The 26,278-nt window shown below is 50.9% G+C and overlaps 2 protein-coding genes, 1 long non-coding RNA gene and 1 other non-coding gene across 15 annotated transcripts in view; 1 reads left to right on the forward strand and 3 right to left on the reverse strand.

Annotated features, from left to right (window-relative positions):
• Positions 1-343: 343 nt before the first annotated feature.
• Positions 344-4,348, reverse strand: LOC134470729 (uncharacterized). The gene is made up of 2 exons (XR_010039860.1): positions 4,254-4,348; positions 344-479 (listed from the first exon to the last, which is right to left on the reverse strand). It is a non-coding gene; the product is annotated as an uncharacterized LOC134470729 (long non-coding RNA).
• A 55-nt stretch (positions 4,349-4,403) lies between these two features.
• Aqp7 (aquaporin 7) lies at positions 4,404-17,479 on the forward strand. Of its 9 annotated transcripts, none has more exons than XM_063226562.1 (10): positions 4,411-4,561; positions 5,204-5,305; positions 6,403-6,452; positions 7,463-7,513; positions 8,833-8,950; positions 14,849-14,975; positions 15,565-15,702; positions 15,864-15,982; positions 16,130-16,347; positions 16,672-17,479. In XM_063226562.1, the coding sequence occupies exons 4-10, from the start codon at positions 7,488-7,490 to the stop codon at positions 16,904-16,906; spliced, it is 981 nt and encodes a 326-aa protein (XP_063082632.1). In that variant the 5' UTR covers positions 4,411-4,561; positions 5,204-5,305; positions 6,403-6,452; positions 7,463-7,487; the 3' UTR covers positions 16,907-17,479. The 9 variants fall into 9 exon arrangements, with proteins under 9 accessions (XP_013008698.1, XP_063082624.1, XP_063082632.1 ...); XM_063226570.1 differs by having other exon boundaries at positions 4,417-4,561; positions 5,101-5,305; XM_063226554.1 differs by lacking the exon at positions 5,204-5,305 and having other exon boundaries at positions 4,409-4,561.
• LOC111757132 (small nucleolar RNA U13) lies at positions 12,575-12,674 on the reverse strand. The gene has a single exon (XR_002791511.1). It is a non-coding gene; the product is annotated as a small nucleolar RNA U13 (small nucleolar RNA).
• A 7,209-nt stretch (positions 17,480-24,688) lies between the features above and the next one.
• The window catches only part of Nfx1 (nuclear transcription factor, X-box binding 1), a 66,973-nt gene continuing 65,383 nt past the window's right edge, over positions 24,689-26,278 (reverse strand). For all 4 annotated transcript variants that reach the window (XM_063226610.1, XM_003470831.5, XM_063226602.1 and 1 more), the window contains one exon: positions 24,689-26,066. In XM_063226610.1, the coding sequence (XP_063082680.1) occupies positions 25,994-26,066 (73 nt within the window). In that variant the 3' untranslated portion in view covers positions 24,689-25,993. The remainder of the gene's footprint in view (positions 26,067-26,278) is intronic.

The raw sequence follows: 26,278 nt of genomic DNA on the forward strand, positions 1-26,278 counted from the left end.
CAGTCTCCTAAGTGCTGGTATTACAGGTATACACCACTATGCCTGGTTCCAATTGTAAACTATTATGTTCACTTATTTAGCTGTGTGTTCATATTTTTTTATTTATGGTGCTGGGTATAAAGCCTATGGCCTGACACATGCTAGGCACATGCTGTACCACTGAGTTATACCCCAGCCCAAAGCTCAACAATTTCTATTTTCTAAAAAGTTTTTCAAGTACCACATTGATTAGAAAATAAATAAATAAATAGTCTTAACAATTTTTAAATGAAGGGCCAAATGCTTAAGGATTGTCTTAGTTACTTTTCTCTTGTTGCTGAGACAAAATACCTGACACCCAAACTTAAAAGGAGAAAGGTTTATTTAGCTCACAGTCTGTAGAGGTTTCAGTCCATAATTGGCTGGCTCCAAGGCAAGTGGCTTGGCAGAGGGACATCGCAGAGAAGTAGTTCATGATGGCAGAAGACAGCAAAAGCAAGCTAAGGAAGGAAGGAATAAGCCTCTTTTATGCCCTTTTTATTTTATCCTGACTCCTGGGATTAGGGCGATGCCAATCCAATCAGTGGACTGATCCAGTAATCACCCAGCCTTAACTCCAGCACCTTTAATACAAGCACCCTTAATCTTAGCATTGAGCCATGAACTGATCACAAACTCTGATTCAGCTACCTTTGCAAGAGCCCCATCTAAAAGTACATGAGGCTTTGGAGCAATAGCTAGACACAAACCATAACATGAATGTATCAGTATTTGCAAGATTTGTACTGTAGCGCCACAGTGCTTCACATTCATTTGAGCCAGTTTATCATGTCCACCAAGTCGGGTTTTGACCTGATAGTCAGTTGCTAGCTTCACAGACCTTTTTCTGCATGCACTCTGGTTGCCAAAAGTAGCTCATTCATATCCTCCAACCCTGTTTCATGGATAAACAGGGAAACAGAGGCTGAGCTGGAGCTGTAGGGTGAATTCAGTGTCCAGCTAGGATTTCAACCCAGATCAGGCACACAGGAGGGTCTTTAGGGTGGCTTAGAGTGGATGTCGCTAGCTTTAGCAGATAAAAACAGGCTGCCCAGTTAAATACCATTTCCAGGGGCTGGGGAGTGCTGCTCAGTTGGAACATGTCTGAGGCCAGGAGTTTGACCACCAATGCCACGAAAAAAATCGAGGAGGAAAGGAATAATTTTTTAGTATAAGTATGTCCCAAATATTGTTTCTTTGAAAGTCAAATTCATCTGTCTCCCCGGTCCTGGAGATTAAACCCACCGTCTAGTTACTGAGCTACATTGCTAACCCTTTTTAGTTTTTATTTTTGGGTCTTGCTAAACTGCTAAATTGCTCAGCCTCTGTTTGCACTTTAGATCCTCTTGCTCCAGTTTCTCAGAATGCTGGGACTGCAGGAGTGTGCTATTCCCTGACAAATTCCTTATAATTCCGACCACTCACTTCCGCTCTTGTGGCTCTGTTAGCTACCTATTCTCTCCTCACAGCTGACCTTTTTCTCTACCCTATTTCTCATTTCTCTTTTTCAGGCAGTACTGGAAATTGAGCCCAGGGAGCACTAAGGTACATCCCCAGCCCTTCTAATTTTTAAAAAAATCTGAGACAGAAGCCAGGCATGGTGGCACACGCCTGAAATTCTAACACTCAGGAGGCTGAAGCAGGAGGATTGCTGAGAGTTTGAGGCCATTCTGGGCTACAAAGTGAGTTCAAGGCCAGTTTGAACTGCACAGCAAAACCCTGTCTCGAAACAAAACAACAATAAAAAAATTTGAGACAGGGGCTGGGGATTTAGCTCAGCGGCATAAGTGCCTGCCTTGCAAGCAGGCATGAGTTCGATCCCTGGTACCGGTAAAAATACAAAAAAAAAAAAAAAAAAAAAAAAAAATTTGAGACAGGAAATGGAAACAAAGCTCTTGTAAATGGGAAGGAGAGGAGGGGTTGAAGGGAGCACAGGGAAAATGGAAAAAAAAAAAACAGAATCAAGTTATACCATGTACAGGTACAAATTCTCTGTAATGAATATGATCAGTATCTAAAATTACAAATAGGGGCTGGGGATTTAGCTCAGCGGCATAAGCACCTGCCTTGCAAGCAGGCAGTCGTGAGTTCGATCCCTGGTACCGATAAAAAGGAAAAAGACAAAAATAAATAAATAAATAAAATTACAAATAAAATCTGATTTTAAAAATTTGAGGGATTTAGCTCAGTGGTGTAAGTGTCTGCCTGGCAAGCACACAATCGTGAGTTTAATCCCTGCTACCAGGAAAAAAAAATTTGAGATGGGATCTCACGAAATTGCCCAGGGTGCCTCCTGATTAGCTGGGGTTACAGGCATGGGCCACCATGCCCAGCTCCTCCAAGTGGCCTTGCCCCCTTGGCCTCTGTGTTTTTAGACCCCCAGCCCCAGTTCACATTGGCAGCTCTCAGCAATACCTGCCTAGCTGCCCAGCACCCAACTCTGGGACCACAGGGGCCATCTGCCTTCCACCAGGCTTTGGCAGTCCGAGTGTCTGGGTTTTCATTTCCTCCACTGGCTGCTTCTCATTTCTCTTCCAGTTCTCCAGAATCCTGACCCTGGCCCATGGATTCCCAGGATGAATGCTCAGGGCCAAGAGTTCCTGGTCCTTTCCCAACCTGGGCATCTTCCAGAGCCAGGCTCATCTGTGTCCCCAGCTGTTGGATGCCCAGGGCTCAGGGGCCTGGGTGGTAGCCTTCACTCTACTCTTCACTGGGAACCTTTGGTGGCTCCTTGCCCCTTAGGATAAAGTCAGAAACAGATGGACCCTCAGGTAACCCCACTGACTTCAGCTCTCTTTAGGCCATTCCTGAATAGACTAGAACAGTTACAGCCCTGCTGGCCTCCGAAGCTTCAGTTGTCACTGGTCTCCTTCTCTGGCTCATCTGGGAGGACTCTGGTCCAGTGCTACTTCTTCTGTAGGACGCTGTCCCCTCCAGACTGGGTTACTCCTTCCATCTTGTCTTTGACTATCCTCGGTTCCCTTTCGCTTGCTGGAACTCTTTGCCATCCCTGGCCCCAGCATGGATTCTAGTTGCCCCTCACCAGCCTGACACCAGCTCACTCTAACTCTGCCCAAGATCAAACCTGATTTGAGATCCCAGCTCTCTCTCTTTTTTTTTTAATTGGTACTGGGGATTGAATTCATGACCACGCACTTGCAAGGCAGGCGCTTATGCCGCTGAGCTAAATCCCCAGGCCCCCCAGCTCCCTTTTGACCTTCCCTCATCCTTGACCCTGATAGCAAACCTAGGACAGGACTAAAGGCCAGTGTCTCCTCTTACAGTGTGCATTCCTCTCCAAAGGAAGGGACACAGTATTCCAAGCCTCCTTGAGATCTACAGAGGGGCCTGAGTGGCAGAACCTCAGATTTCTGGGGTTCAGGGGAGTTCATCCCCAAGGAAGGTTTCTGACCAGGAAGCCCAGGCAGCCTACTCCTACTTCTTCCTGCAGTGACCTATGGGCAGGTTGGGATGGGCTGTATTGTAGCAAGGACTGGGCTATGCAGGTTGCAGGCCTGGCCCGGTCTTTGGCACCCTCTAGAGGACAGTTTCATTCTCAGATTAGAGTGTCAGGCAAGTGACTCCTATAGTCTCTCCCAGGAAGGGACTGTCAGCATAGGAAGATTCCTGGACGACTGCCCACTGCCCGCCACTCCACTGGCAGGTGTCGTTATAGTCTGCGTGTCAGCAAAGATTCTTTCATGTCACAGCACTGCATCATCAGCTCAAACCCCCAACTTCCCACCCTGTCCTTCCAGGTCTAGCCAGGCCCTGTTGCTGGTCTTGGCTCCCCCCTGAGTTCCCACAGTCATAAGTGGGAGCCTCCCACTGGCTCGACTTTGGTTTCTTTGCAGAGGCCTTGGCTTTCCCAGGGAAGCGATTTCCTCAGGGGAGGACCTATGTTTCCTCCTGTTCTCTTGGGCTAGGATTTCCTTGCATATATGGCTTTTGTGTCCTATGTCCTCTCAGACCTGGGGCCCCTGGAGAACAGGCCTGAGTCTCTTGTCCCTGAGGACTGACCTGGGATCTCCTCTTCTACCCTCTACCTGGTTATTGATCTCCAGAAATTTCTACCTCTTCATAGGTCTTCCCGTAGCTGAGCTCAGGGGTCTTTGTACCCTTCATGAGTCTGAAGGCCTGGAGTGGTCACCTCAGGCTCTGGCATTACAGACAGGCCCGACCTTTGGCTTAGAGGACTGAGTCCCAGAGCGTCCACCAGGAATTCCACCTCTTACCTCGGGAGGGTTGCCTCAGAGCTCTGGTTCCACAGTGCTGCTGGCAGAAGGAGGATGCTATTTTGGGCAGTGAGCCTGGACTTGTCTCAAGTGGCAATGGCCAAACCCCTGCCCTACTGACTTCTCCCCTGGAAGAGCTCTAACCCTCCCCTCTCCACTGGAGAGGGCTTCAGAAGAGGCAGGCTTTAGGTTGGGGACACAGCTGGGCATGCAGCTTGAGCCAGGGCTGGAGGAACAAGATCAAGACCTGCTTTAACCGAGGAGCTCCCCAGACAGAGCCCAGAAGAAACAGAAGGGTATTCAGCAGGGTGAGTGGGTTTCCAGGCAGGTTAGGGACAGGGTGGCTCCTCAGGGCACAAATTGAGAAGAGTTATGCCCTTCAGACCATACAGGGAAGAGGAGATTGTGGAACTGTTTGGGAGAAGAGCATCAGCTGGTGTTAAAGGCTTGGTTTTCTGTTCTAGCTCAATCATGTGTTGCTGTGACACAGGCAAAGCCCATCCTCTCTCTGTGCTTCAGTTTCCTTACCCAGAGGCTGCTGCTGTGAGGACCAGGTGCCTGGGTGGAGTGGAGGTTAGGAGAATGTACTGAAGGGACTCTCAGTAGAGCACGGGGGTACTGCTCACTAGCTGAGGAAATGATTAATTGGCAAAGTGCAGCTCCATGTCTTGAACGCCAGTGGCTCAAGCCCCTGGTGTTCCGGTACTGGGACTCTGTGCGCTTAGCACCCTAGGCCCTTAGCATCTCTGCTCCCCAGCTCTAAGCCTCCCCAGCAGCTCCTTGGTACCCAAGGCTAACTCTGGGCAGCTGCTTCATCTCTTCTTAGCAGCTTCTGCTAGTGTTCCAGGTTCCCCGCCAGTGCTGCTGCTCTCCGCCCGCTGCCTTGGCTTGGCTGTCCCTGGATGGCACCTGCTGGTGCTGCTCAGTGATGCTCACCCTTGATCTCCAAGGCTGGTCTCTGCTGCTGTCTGCTGCTGCGGGCCTCTGCTTTGGTTGATGCCACTCACTGCCGATTGCCACAGGCTAACACCACCACTTCCAGCCTCTGCCAGGTACTGCTGATCTCCCTCAAATTCATTTCCTGGAACTCTTCAGAACTAGCTGCTGTTAGTGTCTACGGCATTTTAAAATTTAATTTAAAATTATTTGTTTATTTATTTATTTATTTTGAGGCAGTGTCTCCCTACATAGTGCAGGCTGGCTTTGAACATGCTTATGTAGCCCAGGCTGGCCTTGAATTCATAATGATCCTCCTGCCTCAGCCTCCCCAGTGCTGGGATAACAGGCCTACCACCATGTGCAGCTCTACTGTTCTTTTTAAAGCTCCCCACTCTGCCTATAGGAGTTCAGAGTTCATACGAAAGCTTTCAAGCTGCAGAGAAATAAATTAGAGCAAATTTTCAGAACACTGGCAAGGAGCTTTATTAGACAAGGCTGCGCTACAGCACAGAGGCGGAGGGGTGAGGGGCAGGGATACCAGGGAAGCAGATGAAGTCTTCTAGACCAGTTGTACAAATGTGAGGAAGGCGGTTTATATAACAGTAACAGGCCTGTGATTGGTGCAAATCTGAGCCTGCTGATTGGTCCAAATTCTAGCCTACGGATTCAAGCCTACTGATTGGTCCAAATTCAATTATGCTGTTTGGTTCAAATGCAAGCCTGCCGCAGTGAGGGTAGCTATCTATAGTAGGTGCTAGGTGCCCAGGACAGTCCCAGCTGTACTTGGTGACAGTTGAAAAACATGGGGAGAGGCAACTACTTGATTGACAGCTGCCGAGTCTCCTCAAAAATAGCGGGGCTATAATCAGGTTTGCCTCTGCTTTCCAGGAATATTCGGGAGGTTTAACGGTGTTAACCGTAGCCTACGGGGGCCCCGGGATTTGGAGGACGGTATAACGGGCCCAGATCCTCCCCAAGCCCTGCCGGTCAGGGGCAGTTTCTTCAGAGAGGGGGCAGCCACGCCTGGATGTGAGCACTGACTCCTGCCGGTGTGGCCAGGACAGTGGCTTCTTGGTTACCTCGGTGGCAGGAGGAGAGTGTCGCCCCAGTCCACCCTCAGGAGACCTGAAGGGATGGCAGCTGTCAGTTGAGCCAGCCCCTTACCCTGTCACAGCTAAAGGCAAGACTCAGGCTATTTCTCTTGTTTCAGGGTGGGAGGAGAAAGCCATCACTAGACCTCCAGGACCAAGGCAGAAGGAGGCGAGTCTGAGAAGGCTGGCTGCTGGTTTGCTGACTGCCTTCTGCCCTGGGGGCTGGGGCTGGGGCTGGGTAGCGAGTTTCTGTGCCCATGGCTGAGGATGTGCCTTCGTGTTGCAGTCAGAGGGAACTGGGCTAGGGCACAAGGACTCACAGAATGAGGGAACCTGAAGCGTTATTCTCAAGACGTCAGTTTCTGAAAAAAATAAAGCACCCAAGGGGAAGTTTTAGGAAAGTGAGAGGGGGCTGGCCATGGCGGTGCATGCCTGTAATCTGGGAGGCTGAGGAAGGAGGATCACCGGGAGTTGGAGGCCAGCCAGTCGGCTGCATAGTGAGAACTTGTCTCAAAAAAAAAAAAAAAAAAAGGAAACCGAAGGGAAGGCTTTGTGCCAAGGAGGGGCACAGGCTAAGTGGATTTTCCAGGCCTCATCCTGTGTGGGTGTGGGTGTGGGTGTGGTTTCTGCAAAGCTAGTTTAAGTTAGCAGCGAGAGGAACTGAGGTTGGACTAAAGTGGCAGTGGCGATGGTGCAGGCTGCAGAAGGCACAGGCAGGCAGGCGGAGTCGCGGTAGCCTCGCCCCATCAGCCAAGCCTTCATGTTAAGAGCAGTAGTGCTGGCACTTGGCACTAAAGAAGTGGTGTTGGGTTGCAGTTTAGGCACTCAGTGTGAGAGTCAGCAGCCACAGAGGGGAGGCTGTGGGTGTTGCACCATCCAAATCTGGGTGGGTTGCAGGTTTGGGAAGGGCAGGAGGACCATTGAAGGGCCCTTCCAGAGGTCAGGACTCTTGAGGCCAGCAGGGTGGATGGGCGGGACCCTAGGGCCTCTCCCCATTGGCTGAGGTCACCCAGTCCGCACTGCCCTCCCATGCAGTTCGGCTGGTTGATGGAGGCTCACTAATAGGAGCTGCCCCGTGGCTTGGGGGTGTGCTGGTGGTGGTGGTCGTGAAGTCTCATGAGAATATGGGGGCCAAGTTCTATGTCCCCTATGCTTAGTGACCTCTCTTTGGCTTCACAGTATTTAAAAGTCTAAAAGACAAAATATGGCTCAAGCAAGCAGGCCGAAGTGGTAAGCTCCCCATCACTTTTCCCCACCTCAGTCCTGTCCTCTGGTCAGCCCTCTCAGCGCCTTCTCTGCCCGCCCTCAGTCTCTCCTTTGTGGCAGCTGCTCCCCTGACTCCCCTCTTTTCAACCCACCTGGTAGCCTACAAGGTCCCAGAAGGAGGGCATCTCCCACCAGTTTCTCCTGGCCCCATAGTGCAGCCAATCACGAGGAAGGGTGGGACCTGAGGGCGGGGCTCTAGGGATGGACGAGGGTCGGGAAGGCAGTGGATCTGAAGGTTCCTGTGCAGGTGGCGCTCACCTGCGCTAGCCTCCTCCCCTCCCGGCCTCTCAAGCTCAGCTCTTTGCACTGGCAAAGCCCTCACTATGCAGGCTGCTGTACCTCTCCACTTGCCCCTGCCCAAGGCTCCTCCTGACTCAGCCACACCATACCCTTTGCTTCTTAACTTTTTTTTAGTACAGGGCCTTCATGCTGAGCTATATCCGTGGTTGTTTTTCTTTCCATCCTTTTTCTTTTCTCCTTCCTTCCTTCCTTGTTTTCTTTCTTTCTTCCTTTCTGGGTCTGGGGATTGAACTCAGTGCCTTTGCACTAGATCACATCACTTCTCTCTTTAAATTTTTTTTTTTTAATTTTGAAATAGATTCTTGCTAAGTTGTTAAATTGCTCAGGCTGGGCTTGAACTTATGATCCTCCTGCCTCAGCCTCCCCAGAGTGCTGGGATTACAGGTGTGCACCACCGTGCCCAGCTCAACTTCCTTTGCTTTCTGGGGAGGTGCTCAGAGTCCTGTGACCAGGCCTTCTGCCTGTAGTGCTCTTTGCAGTTACCACATGACTTCTCCTGCATGTCCTTTGTGTGCTTCCCACTGCACCGGCTCAGTGAGGCTGACCCTGACTACCCTAGGTGAGATTAGTCCCGGCCAGCACTCCCATGTGTGCCCTACTTTTCCCACATCAGCTTCTAACACACACAGGCACTTGCTGCTTACCTTTCATAGCAGCCAGCTCTGTGTGCAGGGATGCTTGCCTGTTTCTGCACTCTCGTACAGACAGAATGAATGGTTCCCTCTCTGTGCTGATTGCTGTCTTCAGCCCACACCTTCCTTCTGGGTTTTAGCCTCTGCTTCCAAACACCTACCCTGCCCTAGAGACAACTGAGATCCCTGTTGAAAACCACCTCTTCCTGCTACCTCACCTATCCTGGGCACGAGGAGGTACACAGGGAAGGCTGCTGGATTACCTATTAACTCAGCCTTGAGTTGAAGGGCCGATGATGGCAGATGGACTTGAGTCTCTTTTCTGTCCTTGGGCTTGGGCTGCTGCTTCAGGTCCACCCGCAGCTCCAAGATGGGCTCCTCACCTGTGCCAAAGAAGTTACAAGCAATTCTGCAGAAGGAGATGGTGCGAGAATTCTTGGCTGAGTTCATGAGCACGTATGTCATGATGGTGAGTAGGTTAGTGACATGGGGCGGGTGGGGTGCAGTTCCTGAGCTCTCCCCACTGCTGACTCTATGGATCCATTGCTCTTTCTGCTTCTGAGCTGGGATCCTCAGAAATGAGTAGAGGAATGTAAGGAGAGAGGCCTTTGTCACCACCTTCTATTTGGGGAGGGAAGTACTGGGACTGAGCCCAGGTCTTGGCGCTGAGTTACATCCCCAGCCAGGCTGTTGTGGTTTTTATTTTGCAGCAGGGTCTTGCTAGGTCACACAGCCTGGGCTTCTACTTGCAGTGCTCCTGCCTTAGCCTCCCACAGATGTGTGCCACCACCCCCAACATTGCACCAAGTCTTTTTGTAGCAGAGCGTGGAGTATTTTCCTGACCCTCTCAACCTTCAGAACTTGTGCCCATGGAAAGGTTCAAAACACGCCAGGATAGGTCAGAGCTGTGGGCTTGAGTGTCAGTAGTCATGCCTGGGAATGGCAAGAAGAAAAACCAGGAAGAAAGCGGTTGATAAAAAGCTTTGAGAATTAACCCTGAGGGCAGTGGGGAGACCCTGAAGTTATCAAGTAGGGGAGTGACAGGGTCGGACTTGCATCTTAGAAGTCACCATGGTTGCAATGCAGAGGGTAAGGAGGACAGGCAAGGGGATGGAGCCAGTTAAGAGGCTGTTGTCATAAGGAAGCATTGAGCCATAAGCCACAGGTAATGGGGTGGGGATGGAACAGACAGCGTGTGATAGAAGAGTTGTAGAAGATTAACAAGGAGACCACAGGCATGAAAAGTGGGGTAAATGCCGGTGGGCTATGCCGTTTCAGGCCAAAGGTGATGTTCATTTGAATGTGACCATCTGAAATGCCAGAGGGAAAATTCAGGACATAAATACAGGGCTCTTGAGTTCAACAGAGTTGCAGTGGTACTTGGAAGGCAGAGGCAGGGGTATTACCCTGAGTTTGAGGCCAGCCTCGGCTACGTAGTGAGTTCAAGTCCGGCTTAAACTATATAGTGAGACCCTGTGTCAAGAAACAAAATCAAATTGAGAGACAGAGAGACAGAGACAGAGAGAGATTAAATTGAAAGGAGAGTGGTAACGTTTAGTATCATTAGGATATGAGTAGCAGTTATAAAAACTGTCCAGAAAAAATGACTGTGTGTTGGAGAAACACTAGACACTGGCATCTTATTTTGACCCTGAGCCTGTCAGCAGCAGTTTTCCTGGGGCAGGTCTGTCCCTGGCTGTCATGCCCATCTTCTCAGCACGTGAGTATCCGGAAGCCAGTGGTTCAGGGGCTTTGAATTTCCCCTCTGCCATCTTCCATCTGTGTGATCATCCACAAGCCTTTAACCTTTCAGAGCATAGCTCCCTTCTTGGTAACCTGGAGCTCTGGCACTGAGCTAGAAGCAGAGTGTGAAGAAGGCCTTGTGCCGGCATCCAGGGCACCCGTGTTGGCCCCTCGTTATTACCACAAATGTTCTCAGTACTCTCTCTTCCTAAACCCTGCCCCTAGCCTTCATCCCTTCCTTGCTCTTGTTTCTGAACTGTAAGAAAACCGGCAAGGTTCTGTCTCTTCTTAAATCTCAAATAAGGTAATTTATCTTTGACCAGACATTCCATTCTCGGGAAGGCTGTTACACTTTGGAACCTCAGAGGCAGGCGAGTGCCTCTTTGGGGAGCTCTTGAGGAAAGCAGAGATTGGCATCCTGGCTTGGCACCTGCCCACAGCTGCCTTCTTCTTTTAATCTGGATAATTATTGAACACATACTGCGTAGCAAGCACGAGGATACTATGCCCCTTACGTGCAGCATCTTCTCAAATCATTACACTGGCCCCCGAATCTAATCTAGGTGTGGTGGCTGAGGCAGGAGGGTTGCTGTGAGTTTGAGGCCAGCCTAGGCTGCATAGTGAGACTTCATTTTAAAAACAAAAATCACAAAACCAGCCTCATTTTACAGATGGGGAAACTGAGGCCCGTGATACTAAGTCACTTGCCCAAGGTCACACTTTAAATTATGACGAAATCTAGTCCAGTTGTATCACAGTGTTGCCCTTTCATCACTTTCTTCTGTCCCTTAGTTTAGCGATGACAAGTTTTTTGTTGTTTTTGATTCATTTTTCCAGTGATCCTGGGGCTCAAATCCAGGGCCTTGAGTGCTCTGTCACAGAGCTGCACCCACAGCCCCAAGTTGGCAAGTTTTCTAAGATGGTAGCTTGTTGACTCTTCTAAGCTGGGGAAAGGTCTTTGCTTCCAGTTCAAGACCCATCTCTGGGCCTCAGTTTCCCCATCTATAAGTGACTGCGAAAACATTTGCTACTCAGGTTTGCTGTGGGGCTGAAGGGAAATAATGCCTGTGATGAACGTGGTGACATTTAGGTTCATGTAGGACATGAATTATGTTATTGTTTGTTTAGTTGCCAGGCCTGTGCCAAGAAGTAGGAGCTTTTCAATTCACAGGAAGTTCAGTGAATCACCAGGGTAAAGGTTTTGTTACCCCAAAAGGCTAGTGTGACCTTGGACCCCATTTATTGTAGCCAAGATGAGGGAAATGATTGTTCTGCTCTACAACTCCAGGGTTGTTGTTCTCGGACCTGGCTTCCGGGCTGTTTGTTGGCTGCATTCGGTGACGGGGGTGGAGGGGCTGGAGCCTTCCAGCCCTAGAGTCTGTGTCCAGGGCCCAGTGGGATCTGCTTATGTGGGTACACGTTGGCCACAGGGCAAGGATTGCCAGCTCATACCACGGCCGAGAATCAGTGCAGGGTGGAGCCTGGCCAATGGCAAAGCACACATCTGTGGAAGGGTGTGGCTGATGCTCCCAGCTGGCCGTGGCCACGGAGGGAGGAATGCAGGCTAGCAGTGCCCAAGCTTCTCACTTTTCAAGAGGAACCGAATCTTCACACCATCAAAGCCACATTCTCCAAACCTGTGCTGGGGTGGATTAGTGTGGGCCAGAAGACTGTGTAGGGTTCATCTAGTCGTTCAATATCTTTAGTGTATGGCTTTGACATGGGAAACAGGAATGGAATGGGGTTACAGCTCCACCTGCCTGTCAGCCTGGCCCCTCCGCCCACTCTGTTGGTTAATGTTTTCCCCTACTGCGTCTTCTCCTGCACCTAAGCAGCCCATCTCTGGGCCCTCCTGCACCTGTCCTGGATCTTGCTTGGCTGCCTATTCTCTGCTTCCCCCGAAGTCGCGCATGTTTCTCAGACTTCTTCAAAGCTGCTCTGTTCTCTGTCCATCATTTTTAAAATCAGCAAATAGCTTGATCTCTTCCTTGTCAGAGAAATCATCAGGTGGGCTCTGTTAGTCCACCTCCTCGCCTTCTCGTCAGTCCCACCGCCTGTCATCTGTCTGTACTTCCATATGTCTCTCTCTTCACCTAGGCCCCCACTTCCTGGGTGACCCCTCCACTTCTGCTTAGTCCCCCCGCCCAGTCCTTTCACATATGTTGCTGTGTCCTTTCTATCTCCTTTGTTGTCAGTCTGTGTGTCTCACAGACTATGAATTTGTTCAAGTCTCTCCATTTAAACCAGTATAACAAACTGAGCGTGGTGGGACACATATGTAGCCCTAGCTACTTGGGAGACCGAGGCAGTAGGACCACGAGTTTAAGGTTGGCCTCGATTTTTGTTTTTACTCCAGACTGAGTAATGTGCTGATGTCATCACAAGGTTGGGAAAGGCACACCTCCTGCACGCGGCATGAACACCCAATCCGTGCTCACGAACTCAAGGATCTAGCCTTGAAGTTTTTGTTTGTTTACAATGCTGGGGAACCCAGGGCTTTCACAGTGAGCTGTATCCCTAGGTCATTTTATTTTTTGAGACAGACTGACCTCAAACATTCAACCTCCTACCCCTGCCTCCTAAGTACAGGGATTACAAGTGTGTACCACCATGCTCAGTTTCCCTGACAGTATGGCCCTGTCTCAGGATAAAAACAGAAGGGGTGGGGTGGCTCAGTGCGAGCTGTGTTCACTCTCCAACACTGAAAGGCAAAGCAGGGGCCGGGGATTTAGCTCAGCAGCATAAGCGCTGTCTGGCAACGCAAGGTCCTGAGTTCCACACCTGGTACAAAAAAAAAAATAAAAGAAAAGAAAAGAAAGAGAAAAGTGAAGCAAAGCAAAGGAACGCAACGTGAAACACCCTCCCCTCCATCCCGTGAGCCCCTTGTTTATCATGTCATTATCCCCACAGGCCTTCCCAGCAAGTTCTCAAAGAGAAAAGAGTTCTGGCACCGTCAGTTCTTCCTCATGAGCCCGGAGTGTAAGAACATTTGCCTACTGTGCATGAGGACCTGGTCCAATCCCCAGTACCATAAAGAAAAGTGAACAAAATAAGCAAAACGGGCGAGGCGGTGCTCATTGTGTTACTAATGACCGCAGGCTGTCCATCCAGAAGGGAGCTTTCCAGCCTTCACGCCCTTGGCCCCATTGCCAAACGTGACTGACAGTGCTGACACTGTTTCTTCCTGGCCTTCGTGGCACGTTCTCTCTGTTCCCCCATTTGGGCACCTGCTAAGACTCACCCGTGAGCGCGGCTGCCTTCCGACCTTGGCCCTGCAAGGTCTTTCCCCCTCGAGGGGCTTCCAGTGAAGCCCTCGTCCGTGTCCATAGTTCTCCCTGTTTCCTTTCATAAACCTTGAGCAAAGCTGTCCCAGGAAGCTTCGTGTGAGTCCCACGTGTAATTTAAAGTGTCCTGTAGCCACATTATCCAAGCAAAATGCTCTAGATAAAATTAATTTGAAGTTATTATATTTAACCCATCTGTCTAAAAATATCACTTCTTTAAACTGTATTTTTCAGTACTGAGGATTGGATCTAGAGAGTGCAGGGTTCATCTTCAGTCCTTTTAATTTTTTTGAGACAGGGTTTTACTAAATTGTCTAGACTGGTCTTGAACCAGTGGCTCTCCTGTCTTACTCTCCAGAGTAGCTGGGAATATAGGTGTGTATGACCGTGCCCAGCCCAAAATATCATACCATTTCAGCACGGAATATATATATATATATATATTATTTGAAATACTAGGGATTGAAACTAGGCCCTCTGTACTGAGTTACATTCTCAGCCCATTTACTTATTTATTTACTGATCTTTTTGAGACAGGGTTATCACTTTGCAGTTCAGGCAGGCCTTGATCTCACTTTGTAGCCCGGGTTGGCCTTAAATTTGCAACAATCCTCCTGTCTCAGTTTCCCGAGTGCTGGGATTACAGGCATGAACCACCACACCTGGATAGCCCTTTTATTTATTATTTCGAGACAGGGTATTAATAAATTGCTAAATTGCCCAGGGTAGGCTTGAACTTGATTATAGGTATGTGCCTAGAATCTCAGCACACTGGAAGGCTGAGGTAGCAGGATCAAATATTTAAGTTTGGCCTGGGAAGTTTAGTGACTTTCAAGATGCTGTCACAAAAACAAAATACAAAGAAGGCACTGGTGACCTTGGATAAGTGAATCAATTTCCCTAAGCTTCAGGTTGCCCATTTTCCAAATGGGGAGAATAAAATAGTACTCCCTTGTGAAGTGCTGTTAGAAGCATCCTTCAGGCTAGCCTGGAAAGTGAGGTGCTGTGAGGGGTGCAGTCCACCCTAGCTGTCTTGAAGCCCTGTCCCTACTCACAAACTTCAAGTGGGCCTGGTGAGGACTGGGCATGAGGGCCTCTGCCTCTGGTTCTTTTTACTCTCACTGTCCAGCTCTCATTGGGCTGAGAGGTCTCTCTGGGGGAGGGGAGCAGAGGTCATAAGAGAAAGTTCCAGAGGAAGAAAGCAGGGAGGGAGGTCTTTGGGGGCAGTTTTGGGCAGGACCAGAGCCTGGGTGTGGGAAGGAGCTAGGACTAAGCTCTGAGCTCTCCTCTGAGGTTGGGGCTTCTGAGGAGGCAGCCCTCTCAGAAGCTCTCCTTTGCAGGTGTTCGGCCTTGGTTCTGTGGCCCACATGGTTCTAGGAAATAACTTGTATGGAAGCTACCTTGGTGTCAACTTGGGTTTTGGCTTTGGTGTCACCATGGGAGTGCATGTGGCAGGCAACATCTCGGGTGAGTGAACCCTGGTCCCTCCTGACTGGGTGAGGCTGGGTATCTCAGGCAGGGCAGACTGTTTCCTACCCACCCCCAGGCAGCTCCTTTTGTGAACAACCTTGAAGCTCTGACACTTCTAAAGGCTTTACTCCTGCCTGTGTCTTCTGCATACTCTTCATGGGCTCCCCTGACTCACCATTTTGACTGGTTGGGTCCATGATGGCAAATCTTTCAGTGATACAAGCAGCCCACAACTGAGCTAGGTCATCTTAGGCAAATTATCTCCCTTCTCTGCTCCTCACTTCCCTTAACGGTGAAATGGAGGTGGCGGGGAAGTTGTAAAGGTTGTGCGAGAAGGCTCTGGTCTCAGAAAACAGTCCATAATATTGACCATTATTAATTAGTTATTATTATTATTTTTCGAGACAGGGCTGTGCTATGCAGTTCAGGCTGGCCTTGAACTTGCTGTGATCCTCCTGCCTTGGCCCTCCAAGTGCAGGAATTACAGGCGTGTGCCACCACATCCACACTATTATTGTTGCTGGCGGTATCATCCATTTTGTTGCTTCTGTTCTCCGCAGCATGACACACCTCTCTCTTCCCACAGGGGCCCACATGAATGCAGCTGTGACCTTCGCCAACTGTGCTCTACGCCGCTTGCCCTGGAAGAAGTTCCCTGTGTACGTGCTGGGTCAGTTCCTGGGCTCCTTCATGGCTGCTGGCACCATCTACGGCCTCTTCTACAGTGAGTGGCCTACCCTGGCTGGCGCCTCTGGCTTTAGCCCCTCTCTGAAACATGAGCAGACCAGGTGCTGGTGCAGTGGTCTGGAAACTCTAGAAGAGACCTCCAGCCTGTAGTCCCGCGCCTGGCATTAGCCAGGGGCTGAGCTCAGTGTGTTTCCACAGTGGCTATTCAGCAGTTCTCCGGCGGACATTTGACAGTGACAGGCCCCACAGCCACTGCTGGCATTTTCGCCACCTACCTACCTGGCTACATGACATTATGGTGTGGCTTCCTGAATGAGGTCAGTGCCCTTCTGCCCGAGCCCGCCCCTCCTCCGTGATAAAGCGGACAGTAACTCAGGATGGGGACTTTACTGACAGGTGATTCAGCCAGTATGCTGGGATTTGGGGCATGAGCCTGGTGGGCTGCTAGAGTGTATGCTTCTCAGGTGGTGCTGACAGGGATGCTCCAGCTGTGTCTCTGTGCCATCACGGACAAGGAGAACAACGCAGCACTGCCGGGCACCCAGGCCCTGGTGATTGGCATCCTTGTCGTCATCATCGGGGTGTCCTTGGGCATGAACACGGGATATGCGATCAACCCGTCTCGGGACCTGCCTCCTCGCTTCTTCACCTTCCTTGCCGGCTGGGGCAAAGAGGTGTTCAGGTACTGCTCCTGCTGGGCCCCATTTCTGCGAGTTGCCTAAGAGTCCCCTGTACCCAGAGGGGTCAGGGGCTGTCAGGGCAGCCCAGGAGAGTCCTGCTCCATGATGTTCCCTGAGACCAGAACAGGTACAGGTTTTGCTTCAGAACCTTCAAACCTATGTTCCTGAGTCAGGCTGAGGCTCCCTGGGGCTGCAGGTGAGGGCATTCTCCGGAGTAGGGTGAGGGTGGACCCTCTGCTCACCCTATCTTGGCCTGGGAAGGAAGTGAGTGCCATCCTGGGGATTGGCCTCCTCCTCAGGACTCTGCCTCTTTCTTGCTTTGCCAGTAACAAGTGGTGGTGGGTGCCAATTGTGGCACCACTCCTGGGTGCCTACCTAGGTGGCGTCATCTACGTGGTCTTCATTAGCACCCCGCGAAAACGCCAGCGACTGGAGAACTCCGAAGACCACAGGATAACTGTATTGCCCAAGGCCAACCTGGGCACAAGCTCTTCTCTTGCTCCTCCCTCTGCAACCCCCACCCCACCCTTAGGTGGCTCCATGCCCCTCGAGCACTTCTAAGAAGTTCACCCCCACCCTCCCCAGTAAGAAAGCCTTGTTTCACAACAGCGCTCCAGGGGCCTTCCTGTGGCTGGACTCCCCCACTAGGTTCTCCCAGGAGCTTCCTGGTTAAGCCTTCGCTCCAGGTGGGAGTACGGGGCTGAGAGACCTCAATTCCTTCCATCCCTGAGAGCTGGGGAGGCTGGGTGAGTGACCTGTGGTCTGAGTGCAGGACAAAGGATGCCAGACACAGAATGTTGGACTTTGAGGCAGAGGGGAGGGAGGGGACAGTTTGGGGAAAAATCAGAGCTTGGTGCAGGGGCCAACTCTGGGGATGCCTCAAAGGTACCCTGGAATAAGACTTTGCATGCTCCTGGGTTTACTCTTTCTCTGGCCCTGGCTAGTTCTTGTTATATAAGGCAGGGCTGAAGGGTATAGAGCAGAATTTCTCAAGCTTTTTTTGTTTTGGTTAGAGCTCTCCTCAGCAGCCTTTTAGATACATTTTTTCTTCATATTTTAATACCATCTGTATATCGTACGTTTCTGTGCTTTGTATAGAAAAATAATTGTACATAAAAAGTTAAGATGTTTTCATCCTGTTCCAAGAGTCAGTGTTTACTTGGGATGTCTGACACAGGTGGAAGTGGGCAGGGCGTGCCTGCCTCCTGCTTCCTGACCCAGGGCTCTCCCTGGTGGAGGAAGGCCATAGTCAGAAAGGAAGAAACAAATGGAAAAACCCTTCCAACAGGTGCAGAGACAAGAAAGTCTCGACATAGGGCTCAAGGGAAGCAGGCACCGAAGCTGGGTGGCAGAGGGGATTCAGGACCTGCTGCGGTGGGACCGAGCAGGAAGCATCCTGCATTCTGCAGTTCAGAAAGTGGCATCAACACGTCTCCTGTCGTCACTCATACAACCAGCTGTTCCACACTCACTGACAGCTCTGTTAGCCTGGGTACTGGGGGTGCCTATGGGGACTGGCAATTAGGAGGAAGGAGCTAAGATGGGGAGAGAAGGACCCATGGGGACCATAGGACTTGGAGTGGGGTGCATAGCCAGCCTCTGGCGGAGGTTAGAGACGGCCTTCCTAGAAGATGTGGCAGAGTGGGCATGAGGGAAGTCCTTTCCAGGAGTAAGAGCATCCTTTACAGTTTGCCAGGGCAGGGGCTGAGGAAATGTCTTTCTCAGATGTTTCTGTAGTTACCAAGACAAACAGCAGCTCCCCACAACTTAAAGCGGGAGGGGCTCACTGGGCTCATGGTTACAGTCGGTTACAGTCGGTTACAGTCCGTGGTCATGGTCGGCTCGCTCCAAGGCAAAAAACACGGCAGAAGGGTGGGATGGAGGAAAGCGGTTCCCTCCGCACCCTCAGGAACCTGCCTCCTCTAGCCAGAATCTACTGGTTAGGTACAGCAGTCCCTTGATCCAGTCACGTGTTAAAGCCCCACTGCTGAACATATGACGCCTTTGGGGGGAGCATTCCAGGCTTCCTGTTGAAGGTGAGGGACATAGTATGATGATTTAGAAGCTCCTTTGATCAGGCCAGGAGATGGGGGATGTGGGCCTAAAGAAAAAGTGATGTTCCAGGCTGTACACCTGTGATCCCAGTACTTGGGAGGCTGAGGCAGGAGGATTGTCATGAGTTCAAAGCCAGCCTGAGCTACATAGTAAGACCCTGTCTAAAAAATAACAAATGTAATGAGAACCAACCATGAGGAGGAGTCACCCAAATGGCAGGACAAGGGCTTGGTTTGGATGAAGGAGTGAGTGAGGAATCAGAGATGGCTTCATTTCTGGCTTGTGTGTGGGCAGAACACAGGCATGGAACTCATTTGGAGTGGAAGATGGTAAGCTGGGTCACAGACGCGTTGAGTTTTAGCAGTCGCTGGACTTGTGGGCGTGGGGTGTGAGAAGGGTGTGATTTGGGGCAAGTTACTCAGACTCCCTGGGTCTCAGGTGGTAGTAAAATGGGAATAAGGCTACCACCTGCTGTTGTATTCTGGTAAATGTAAAACGTGAGAATAGTGCCAGGCAGAGTGCATACTCATAAACACTCATAGTTAAACCTTTCATATTGTCCAGAACTCAGACAAGAACGGAGAGAAATTTGGGAAGTCTGGATATATCATACAACTGTGTTTGATAATATATAAATGTGATATGTATATGTATCTTATGTTTAAAAATGTAAAAGAAATAGCTAGAAGAGAATAGGGAGTGAGAGGCCGACAGGTAAGGAGCCTGCTGAGATCACCCAGAGTCCAGGGAAGTGGGGAGAGGCTTGAGTTTGCCTGGAGCCCATGCTGGGAGGAACCAAGCCAGGCGAATCGGGCTAGGGGACCAGGGCTGGGCTGCAGCTGGAGGACTCTTGCTCGCTGCACACGGCCTCCTCCTTTCTCCTGGCCTTGGTGGCCTTGTGACCATGACGTGGTGGCCTTTTTCCCTCCTGAAATTCCAGAAGATGCTGCTCAAGGCCTCGGTCATACCTCAGAGAGGTCCGTCCAGGCCAAGCTTCCAGATCCTACCTTCTTCTGTCCCCTCACTGAACACTTTGACTTCCTGGCATCCTCATGTCTCTGGAGCAGGGAAGCCAGTAGGGTACATCTAAAATCCTTGCCCGCTGTCTCCTCCAACTCTTGGCCTGGTCCTGGTAACATCTTACAGGGTCCGGTCCCCATGTCAGGCCCTACGCACAGAGCAACCTTTCCACTGAGAGCCTACAAGGTGGCAGACACCATGTTAGCATTCAAGACATAGGCACAAGGAAGACAAAAAAGGGTCCTTGTTCTCATGGAGCTCAAATTCTATGCAAAATATCTAAGAAAGGAAAGCAGGAAGGGAGGACAGAACATGTGGGAGGTGTGAAGGGAAGGTGGCACTGAGGAAAGACCTGAGGGAGAGGAGGGAGTGGTGCGTGCAGACCCCTTGGGGGAGACAGGAGGCTGCAGGAGGAACCCTTCGGAGCCAGGAGGAGGGAGCTGGAGTGGAAAGGAGGGGCGTGGGTGAAGAGTTCAGAGAGGCAAGGGTGTGGGGGGACTGAAGCCAGGCCAGGGCTGGGGCAGGGGTGAGGGAAGCCTCTGGAGGGTACAGGAAGGAAGGAAGGGGCGAGGCTGGGCATCATAGCACCTCGAGAGTCCTCGTTCTTGGCTTTGTATTCTTGTGTACATGCTCCTCCGCACACTTGCTCTCCTGGTCCCAGCAGACACAGCCTGGCCATGTGGCCTAAACTGTACTCCTCCCGTCTGGGCCTTGAACCAGGTTTCCAGGCCTCCTGACCCACTCTCCACCCTGTCCCCTCTTCAAGGCTTCAGTGGAGGTGGAAACTGAACCGGCCAGGACCGGCTCTTGCCTTAGGCCAGGTCCCTGTGGAGAAGGTGCTGGGCACCTTGGGGGGGCCCTGGGTGAGTAGAGGCTGAGGCACAGAAGCTGGAAATGCAAAGCTGCTCAGGGCCAGGGGCACACAGGCACACACATGAAGCCATAAAGCTAGGACTAGGCCTCTGGGTCCTCCAGGGACGCAACCAACCCCCCTTGGCTGTTAGGAGTTTTCAGATGCAGATTGCCATAGGCTCTTTCAACAACCCTGCCAGGGCCACAGAGAAGGCTTCTGTCCCCATCTGGCCAGCTCCTTACACTTGCCCTGGCCCCTGGTTCCTGCGGGAAGACAAACCTTGTGGCTATGGGAGGCAGTGTTTGGGTGGCAGGGGGCATGTGGAAGAACTATGTCGGGCCCGCTTAGCCCCTCAGTTCTCCGGTAGTCTCTGACCTGGGAAGAACTTGCCTCACCTGGCAGGTCCTCCAGAGGAGTCACCAGAAGCCTTTCCTTCCCTCCACTCTGAGCCCAGTTCCCAGGCACCTGTTGCACACAGGAGACTGGAACCCTGCTCCTCAGGGACATGGCTGGTGCTTCACTTAGAGGGAACTGCAGGAGCAAAGGCACAGGGTTAGGCAGGGCTGCTCTGCAGGCAGGAGGCCAGGCAAGATGTGGCCAGAGGCCCCGTCCTCAGCTCCTCCGCCCCGAAGGACGAAATGACCAGGGCCTGGCCTTATACCTCTTTCACCACCCTCCTGATGCCATCTCACTCGTCTTTAAATAAACCACAGCTCCCCAGATTAGAGCTCTAGACCAGTCTGGTCTCCAAATTGCAGACTCCCATGAGCAACGCCTACTGGACAGATTTTCTCCCCCAAGCCCGCTCCTCCCACACTCTCTCCTATCTCAGTAAATGGCAAATTCAGTCTTCCAACACTCAGGCCAGAAACTTTGAAATCATCCCTGACTCCTCTCTTTCTCCTGCTCACATCCTACATCCCAGCTGTCAGCAAATCTTCTACGTGTTATCTACAAATGTAGCCAGGATCTAGTGACTTTTTTTTTTTTTTTTTAACTCAGAGCCTCCTGCAAACGAGGAAAGGGCTCTACCACTGAGGCACATTCCCAGTTCCTCTACAATCCCGTCACCTGTCACCACCCCTCCATTGCCATCTTGGTTCAGGTCACCGTTGTCTCTCAGAGAATAGCAGTGGTCTGACTGGTCTCCCAGGCTCTTACCCACTCCTCCCTGCAGTCTAGCCTCAATTCAGAGGCCAGGATGATTCTTTGACCAGTGAGCGAGATCGTACCATTGGCTCCTCGGCCCTACACCTTCCAGGCCTACAGGACCTCCGATTCCTTTTCAGCTTTGCTCCGACAGCACACAGCCCAACAGCCTTGCTGCAGAGCCTTTGGGGCTGCTCCCTCTGCTTGGAATGGTCTTTTTTTGTTTTTGAAGTCTTCTGTTGGATGAAAGCCTGTCTTGTGTTTCCTACTGTGGCTATATCCTGTATATATACCAACAGTAGAGAGAACAGTATTGGAAATAAAAATGTGACAAAAAGTACTGGTTCTACTGTTATAAAGCTTAAAGAGAGCTTTTCTGCCTCTCAGCGTTCCGTTTTGGGGATACACACTGCACCCTAGTGGCCGCTTCAGAAAAAGCCCTGTCCTCTGACAGGTTCCTGGAGTCTCCCACTTGGAGATACAGTGAAGCCTGCCCTTCAGGTGTCCTCACTTACTGGGCTGCCCTGCTCTGCCCTTGGAGAGGACTTTCATATCCCTAGTGGCTGAGTGGCCGTGGACAGGGACCCAACCTCTCCAGGCTCCAGTTTCCCAGCCAGGTGTGATCACGCACCTGGGATTGCAGCAATCTGGGCAGCCAATGCAAGAGGATCACAAGCTCCAGCCCAACCTGAGCATAGCTGAAGTGACACAGTGAGGCCTTTTCTCCAAGTACTGAACGAGGCGAGCACCATGCTCAGGGTACGCTAGGTGCTTGGTAGCTGTCACCTACTGTTGGGAGTGTGGGCAGATGACCACCTCAGACCCTTCCTCGTCCCTGCTGAAGCAGGTGAGCACAACACAGGGGAGGGGACTGGACTGCACGTTCCCACCTTGTCAAGCACCTTGACTACAGCGCCGTTCCTTCCTCACCCCTCAATAACTACCCAGACGGAACGGGCATAGGCTCCGGTTTGGCTGTGCTGATTTCCGTAGCTGGTGAGACTTGTGGCTTCTCTGACCTCCCACATCATCCCACCACCCTGCCTGACAGACATGGAGACCAAGGCCACTGTGGTAGGGAAAGAGTGAGCTGAAGTGACAGCCAGCTGGGTTTCTCACACCCAGGTCTCCTTGAAGCAGGAAAGTAAGTTTCATCATGCCTGGGGCCACGGGCATCCTGGGTTACTCGATAGAACTCTCATGTGAGCTTTGCTTGAGGAAGCGGGGAGGGAATCATGTCCTTTTTCCTGAGGACTTAGCTCTTCTTAGTAGGCAACACTTAGAGGTAGGGAAATAGGAAAGGATTCCAGTCCTGATGGCACACATGGTGACCCCAGGGAATCTGTCTCTCTGTGGGCTGAGGGGGCCAGAATGGCTCGGCAAATCTGAGGATCCTTGAGCTCTAAAGGCCATGAGTCAAGTACAGTGGTGCCTGTCTGTGACCCCATCACTCTGGAGGCTGAAGCCCAAGGAACACAAGTTCAAGCTGCGTTTGGGCAATCAGAGAGACCTTGTCACAAAATATAAAAGTAAAAAAGGGCTGGGATGTAGCTCAGAGCAAAGCCCTAGATTCACGACACAGTACCACAGAATAAATTCAGAAAGGGTTGGGGGATGGTAGGCAGTGAGGAGTCAGCTGTAAGGCCAGTGTTTGGGAGGCTGAGGCGGGAGGATTGGCATGAATTGGGGGCTAGGTAGGGCTAGCGAACTCATGGGCAGCCTGGACTATGTAGCAAGATCCTCTCAAAAAAACCAAGGAGAGAAGGGAGGATGTGGAGGACAGTACAGGAACCGGGCTCAGGAGGGAGAACTCTCCCTTGAGTGTGGTATGGGTGACCAGTGAGGAAGCAGGTCTGGGAGGGTAAAGGAGCTGGCCTGGCCTGCCAATGCCCCCTTCCTTGTTAGGAAACAAGGTCTCCAAGTTTCCAGGGGTGAAAGTAGGGCCAGCACCAAGGGAGAAGCCCCCGGACCTAGATCTAAATCTACAGCATCCGCAGCCTGAGACTTCACACCTCCTGCAAGCCTGACAGTCTTCCCTGACAGGCCCAGCTAGGACACCACGTAGGGTCTCACAGACCCTGCGGGCAGGAAGCCTGCTTTTACCTCACCCTGCACAGTCTGCCTCTCCACTGCATGCCTGGCTGTGCCCTGCTGAGGAGCACCGCTGTGGTTGGACTTGCCTTGGAGTCTGAAGGATGGTACTGGTGGGTACCAGGGAGAAGCTTGAGACGCCCAGATGTGTACTGGTGCAGAGCTCAGACAAGCCAGAGGGAATTCCCAGTACCAATTTGGACTCTGGAAAGCCCTGGCCCACAATGTTAATCCCACTGAGAGTGGGGCTGGAACCACCCCTGGTTCTCCAGTGAATGTGGAGCTCTGATGCCTGCAGATTCCTTCCCAGTGTGGGGCGGAGGGGGGAATCTTCCTCTTACTCACATGCTTGTAAAAACTGTTTCTAACATGGTAGCTTAGTGAGGAACCCACTGGACCTGTGAGAAGTAGCTTTCCAAAATCTTGCTGAGGATCTGGGGTCCCCTTGGGGACCAGAGCAAGGCTGGCTTCCTGCCAACCATGGCACCCTTTCCAAGCGTCTTTCAACTCTTTGCAAAGCCCGCTCCTACTACCTTCACCTACTTCCTGGATCACATCTACAGCCTGGCAGCTGGAACTCCTGCTTCCTGCTGAGCCTGCAACCTCTTCTGTACACCCCTGCCCAAGGGGCTGCTCTGGAACAGTGGATGGACTAAAGTTCACAGCCAAATCAATGTTTTTGTACAGTTCATGAGCTAAGAATGTTTTTTTTTTTTTTTTTAAATAGTTTTAAATGGCTGGAAAGAGAGTATTTTGTAATATGCAAAAACTACAGGAGATTCTTATTCTAGTGTCCTTAAGTAAGGTGTGACTCCCTACTATTCAGATTGTTAGAACTTGCTAATTGCAACAGAAACTGTAAGTTTTGGTCTAAAATATTTACTCCAGCTTCTTAGAGAACATTGCTGAGTCCTGCTCTGGACGTTAATCTGCCAGGCCACTCTGCTTAGGGTTTGTCAGAGGCCTCCCAGACTTTGAGTCCACCTCCCTTGTCCCAACTAATCTTCCGTCAAACCCCAGCACACCTGCCTCTCGCAGCCCCAGTGCAAGCATGCAGGCATCCCCCAAGAGAGGTCTGGCTGGCACTCCCCGCTCCATTAACCAGTGTGGTGGACAGAAGATGCTTATGTATTTCCCAGACACCAAATATGATTCCCATAAATTTTGAACACTGCTGATGGTCCAAGCACTCCATATCTGCTACTCATTTAATTTTTACAAAAACTCGATAATGCAGATAAAATATCCATTGCACCAAGTGGCAAGTAACGTTGCAGGGCTAGAATCTGCAGTCAGATCTGAGGATTTAGATGCTTGACTCATGGCTTGAAGGATACAGGCTGGGCGTGGTGGCATATGGGCTTTGTGTTGTGTGTCTGGTCACTGATCCTCCATTACATGGCCCAGAGGGAGGCAGTGTTTTCTCTCCTGCTTCTTTCTAAGATTGCGTGAGGATAAAAGGGACGTTATTCCTACAAAAGTTTAGTGCTTGTTTTTGTGACTCCATGTCTCAAATCTGCTGCTGCTCTGGGGCACAAGGCTTGTTTTCAAGCACAAGGCAGTCTGGCCTCCATGCAGGTGGGCTGCCCACACATAGGGCCAAAAATAATGTAACTGTCAGGAGAGCCTGAAGGGTGCTTCTTGTGGGCTACCCGGCAGCTCTACACGGTCTAGACACTTCGAGCAGTTCAGAGCTCAGACAAGGAGAGGTAATATGGCTGCTGAGGGCCTAGGAAGAAGCAACACAGGACAGCTGTCTATGTAAGACTCTTTATCAACAAGATAGGAGTTCGGTGGCACCAGTCATTTCACAGAGGCCACAGTGTGAACCTGGCTCCGTATCTTCCACCATTACAGGGGGTGGTTAAACTGTCATTGGACAGGCTCCGTGATGTGCCATGACAAGAGCCAGGGACTCAAGGAACGGAATTCTGTAAAGCAACCTGATCCTCTCCTATGTCTAGAACTGAGAGCAACAGGAAACATGAAAGGAAGTTCAGGGGGACAGATCTGAGAGCTTCTGGCAAAAGACAGCCAAGACAGCTGGTTTAGGATGATCCATAATTCCACATATGGTGGATCAATTCAGTGTTCATTATTTCAGACTGAGAAGTTTGCTCGTGTCAGTGGAGACCATAACTAAGTGCCACAAAATCATTTTGGGTTAAAATTCTGGTTTGTCCAAATAAAGCCCAATAATTCCCCAACAGTAAAGCAATCACAGCGATGGTATGAGAAGCCTTTAGAATACAACTGGAAACCTCCTGACCACAGAATTGGAGACCTGGCCCCAGCGGAACACTTTGCACAGACAGGAGTACACAGGGGTTTCCTGACACACTCATGCTCTGGATGCATCAGGACAAGACAGCACGTGAGGCTGGGACTCTGCCAGGCAGTGAGGAGCAAGCATGATTTATCAGCTGGCGAATGAGGCTCCACTGCACCTAATCATTCTGTCATCTAAGTGCAAATTGGTCTCAGTCCTGGACATCGAAGTAGTCAATTATTGGCTCCTTAGCTATCTTCTGTAAACTACTGCTCCCAGGATTCCTGAAAAGCAAACAAAGAATAATCAATCTTTTCTTCTTTGGGAAAGACAGACACAAATTTCTAGAAAGTTAAGGCTCACATGTTTAAACATTTGTGAAGTTTTGCTAACACAGTGGGGCAAGTTGGGTATAACCATGCTTGGGAGGCTAAGGCAGGATGGTCACCTGAGTTCAAGGCCAGCCTAGTCTACATTATGAATTCAAAACCAATCT

This window comes from Cavia porcellus, unplaced genomic scaffold (assembly GCF_034190915.1).
Source record: "Cavia porcellus strain 051 isolate PalLab524CR breed Dunkin Hartley unplaced genomic scaffold, mCavPor4.1 scaffold_1, whole genome shotgun sequence".
NCBI classification, from domain to species: Eukaryota; Metazoa; Chordata; class Mammalia; order Rodentia; family Caviidae; genus Cavia; species Cavia porcellus.

Coding starts and splice junctions, on each gene's coding strand:
- Aqp7 (XM_063226554.1), top strand. CDS start 7,488: ATGGCTCAAGCAAGCAGGCCGAAGTG. Junction 7,514..8,832: donor CAAGCAAGCAGGCCGAAGTG/GTAAGCTCCCCA, acceptor CTGCTGCTTCAG/GTCCACCCGCAGCTCCAAGA. Junction 16,348..16,671: donor TGGGGCAAAGAGGTGTTCAG/GTACTGCTCCTG, acceptor TTGCTTTGCCAG/TAACAAGTGGTGGTGGGTGC.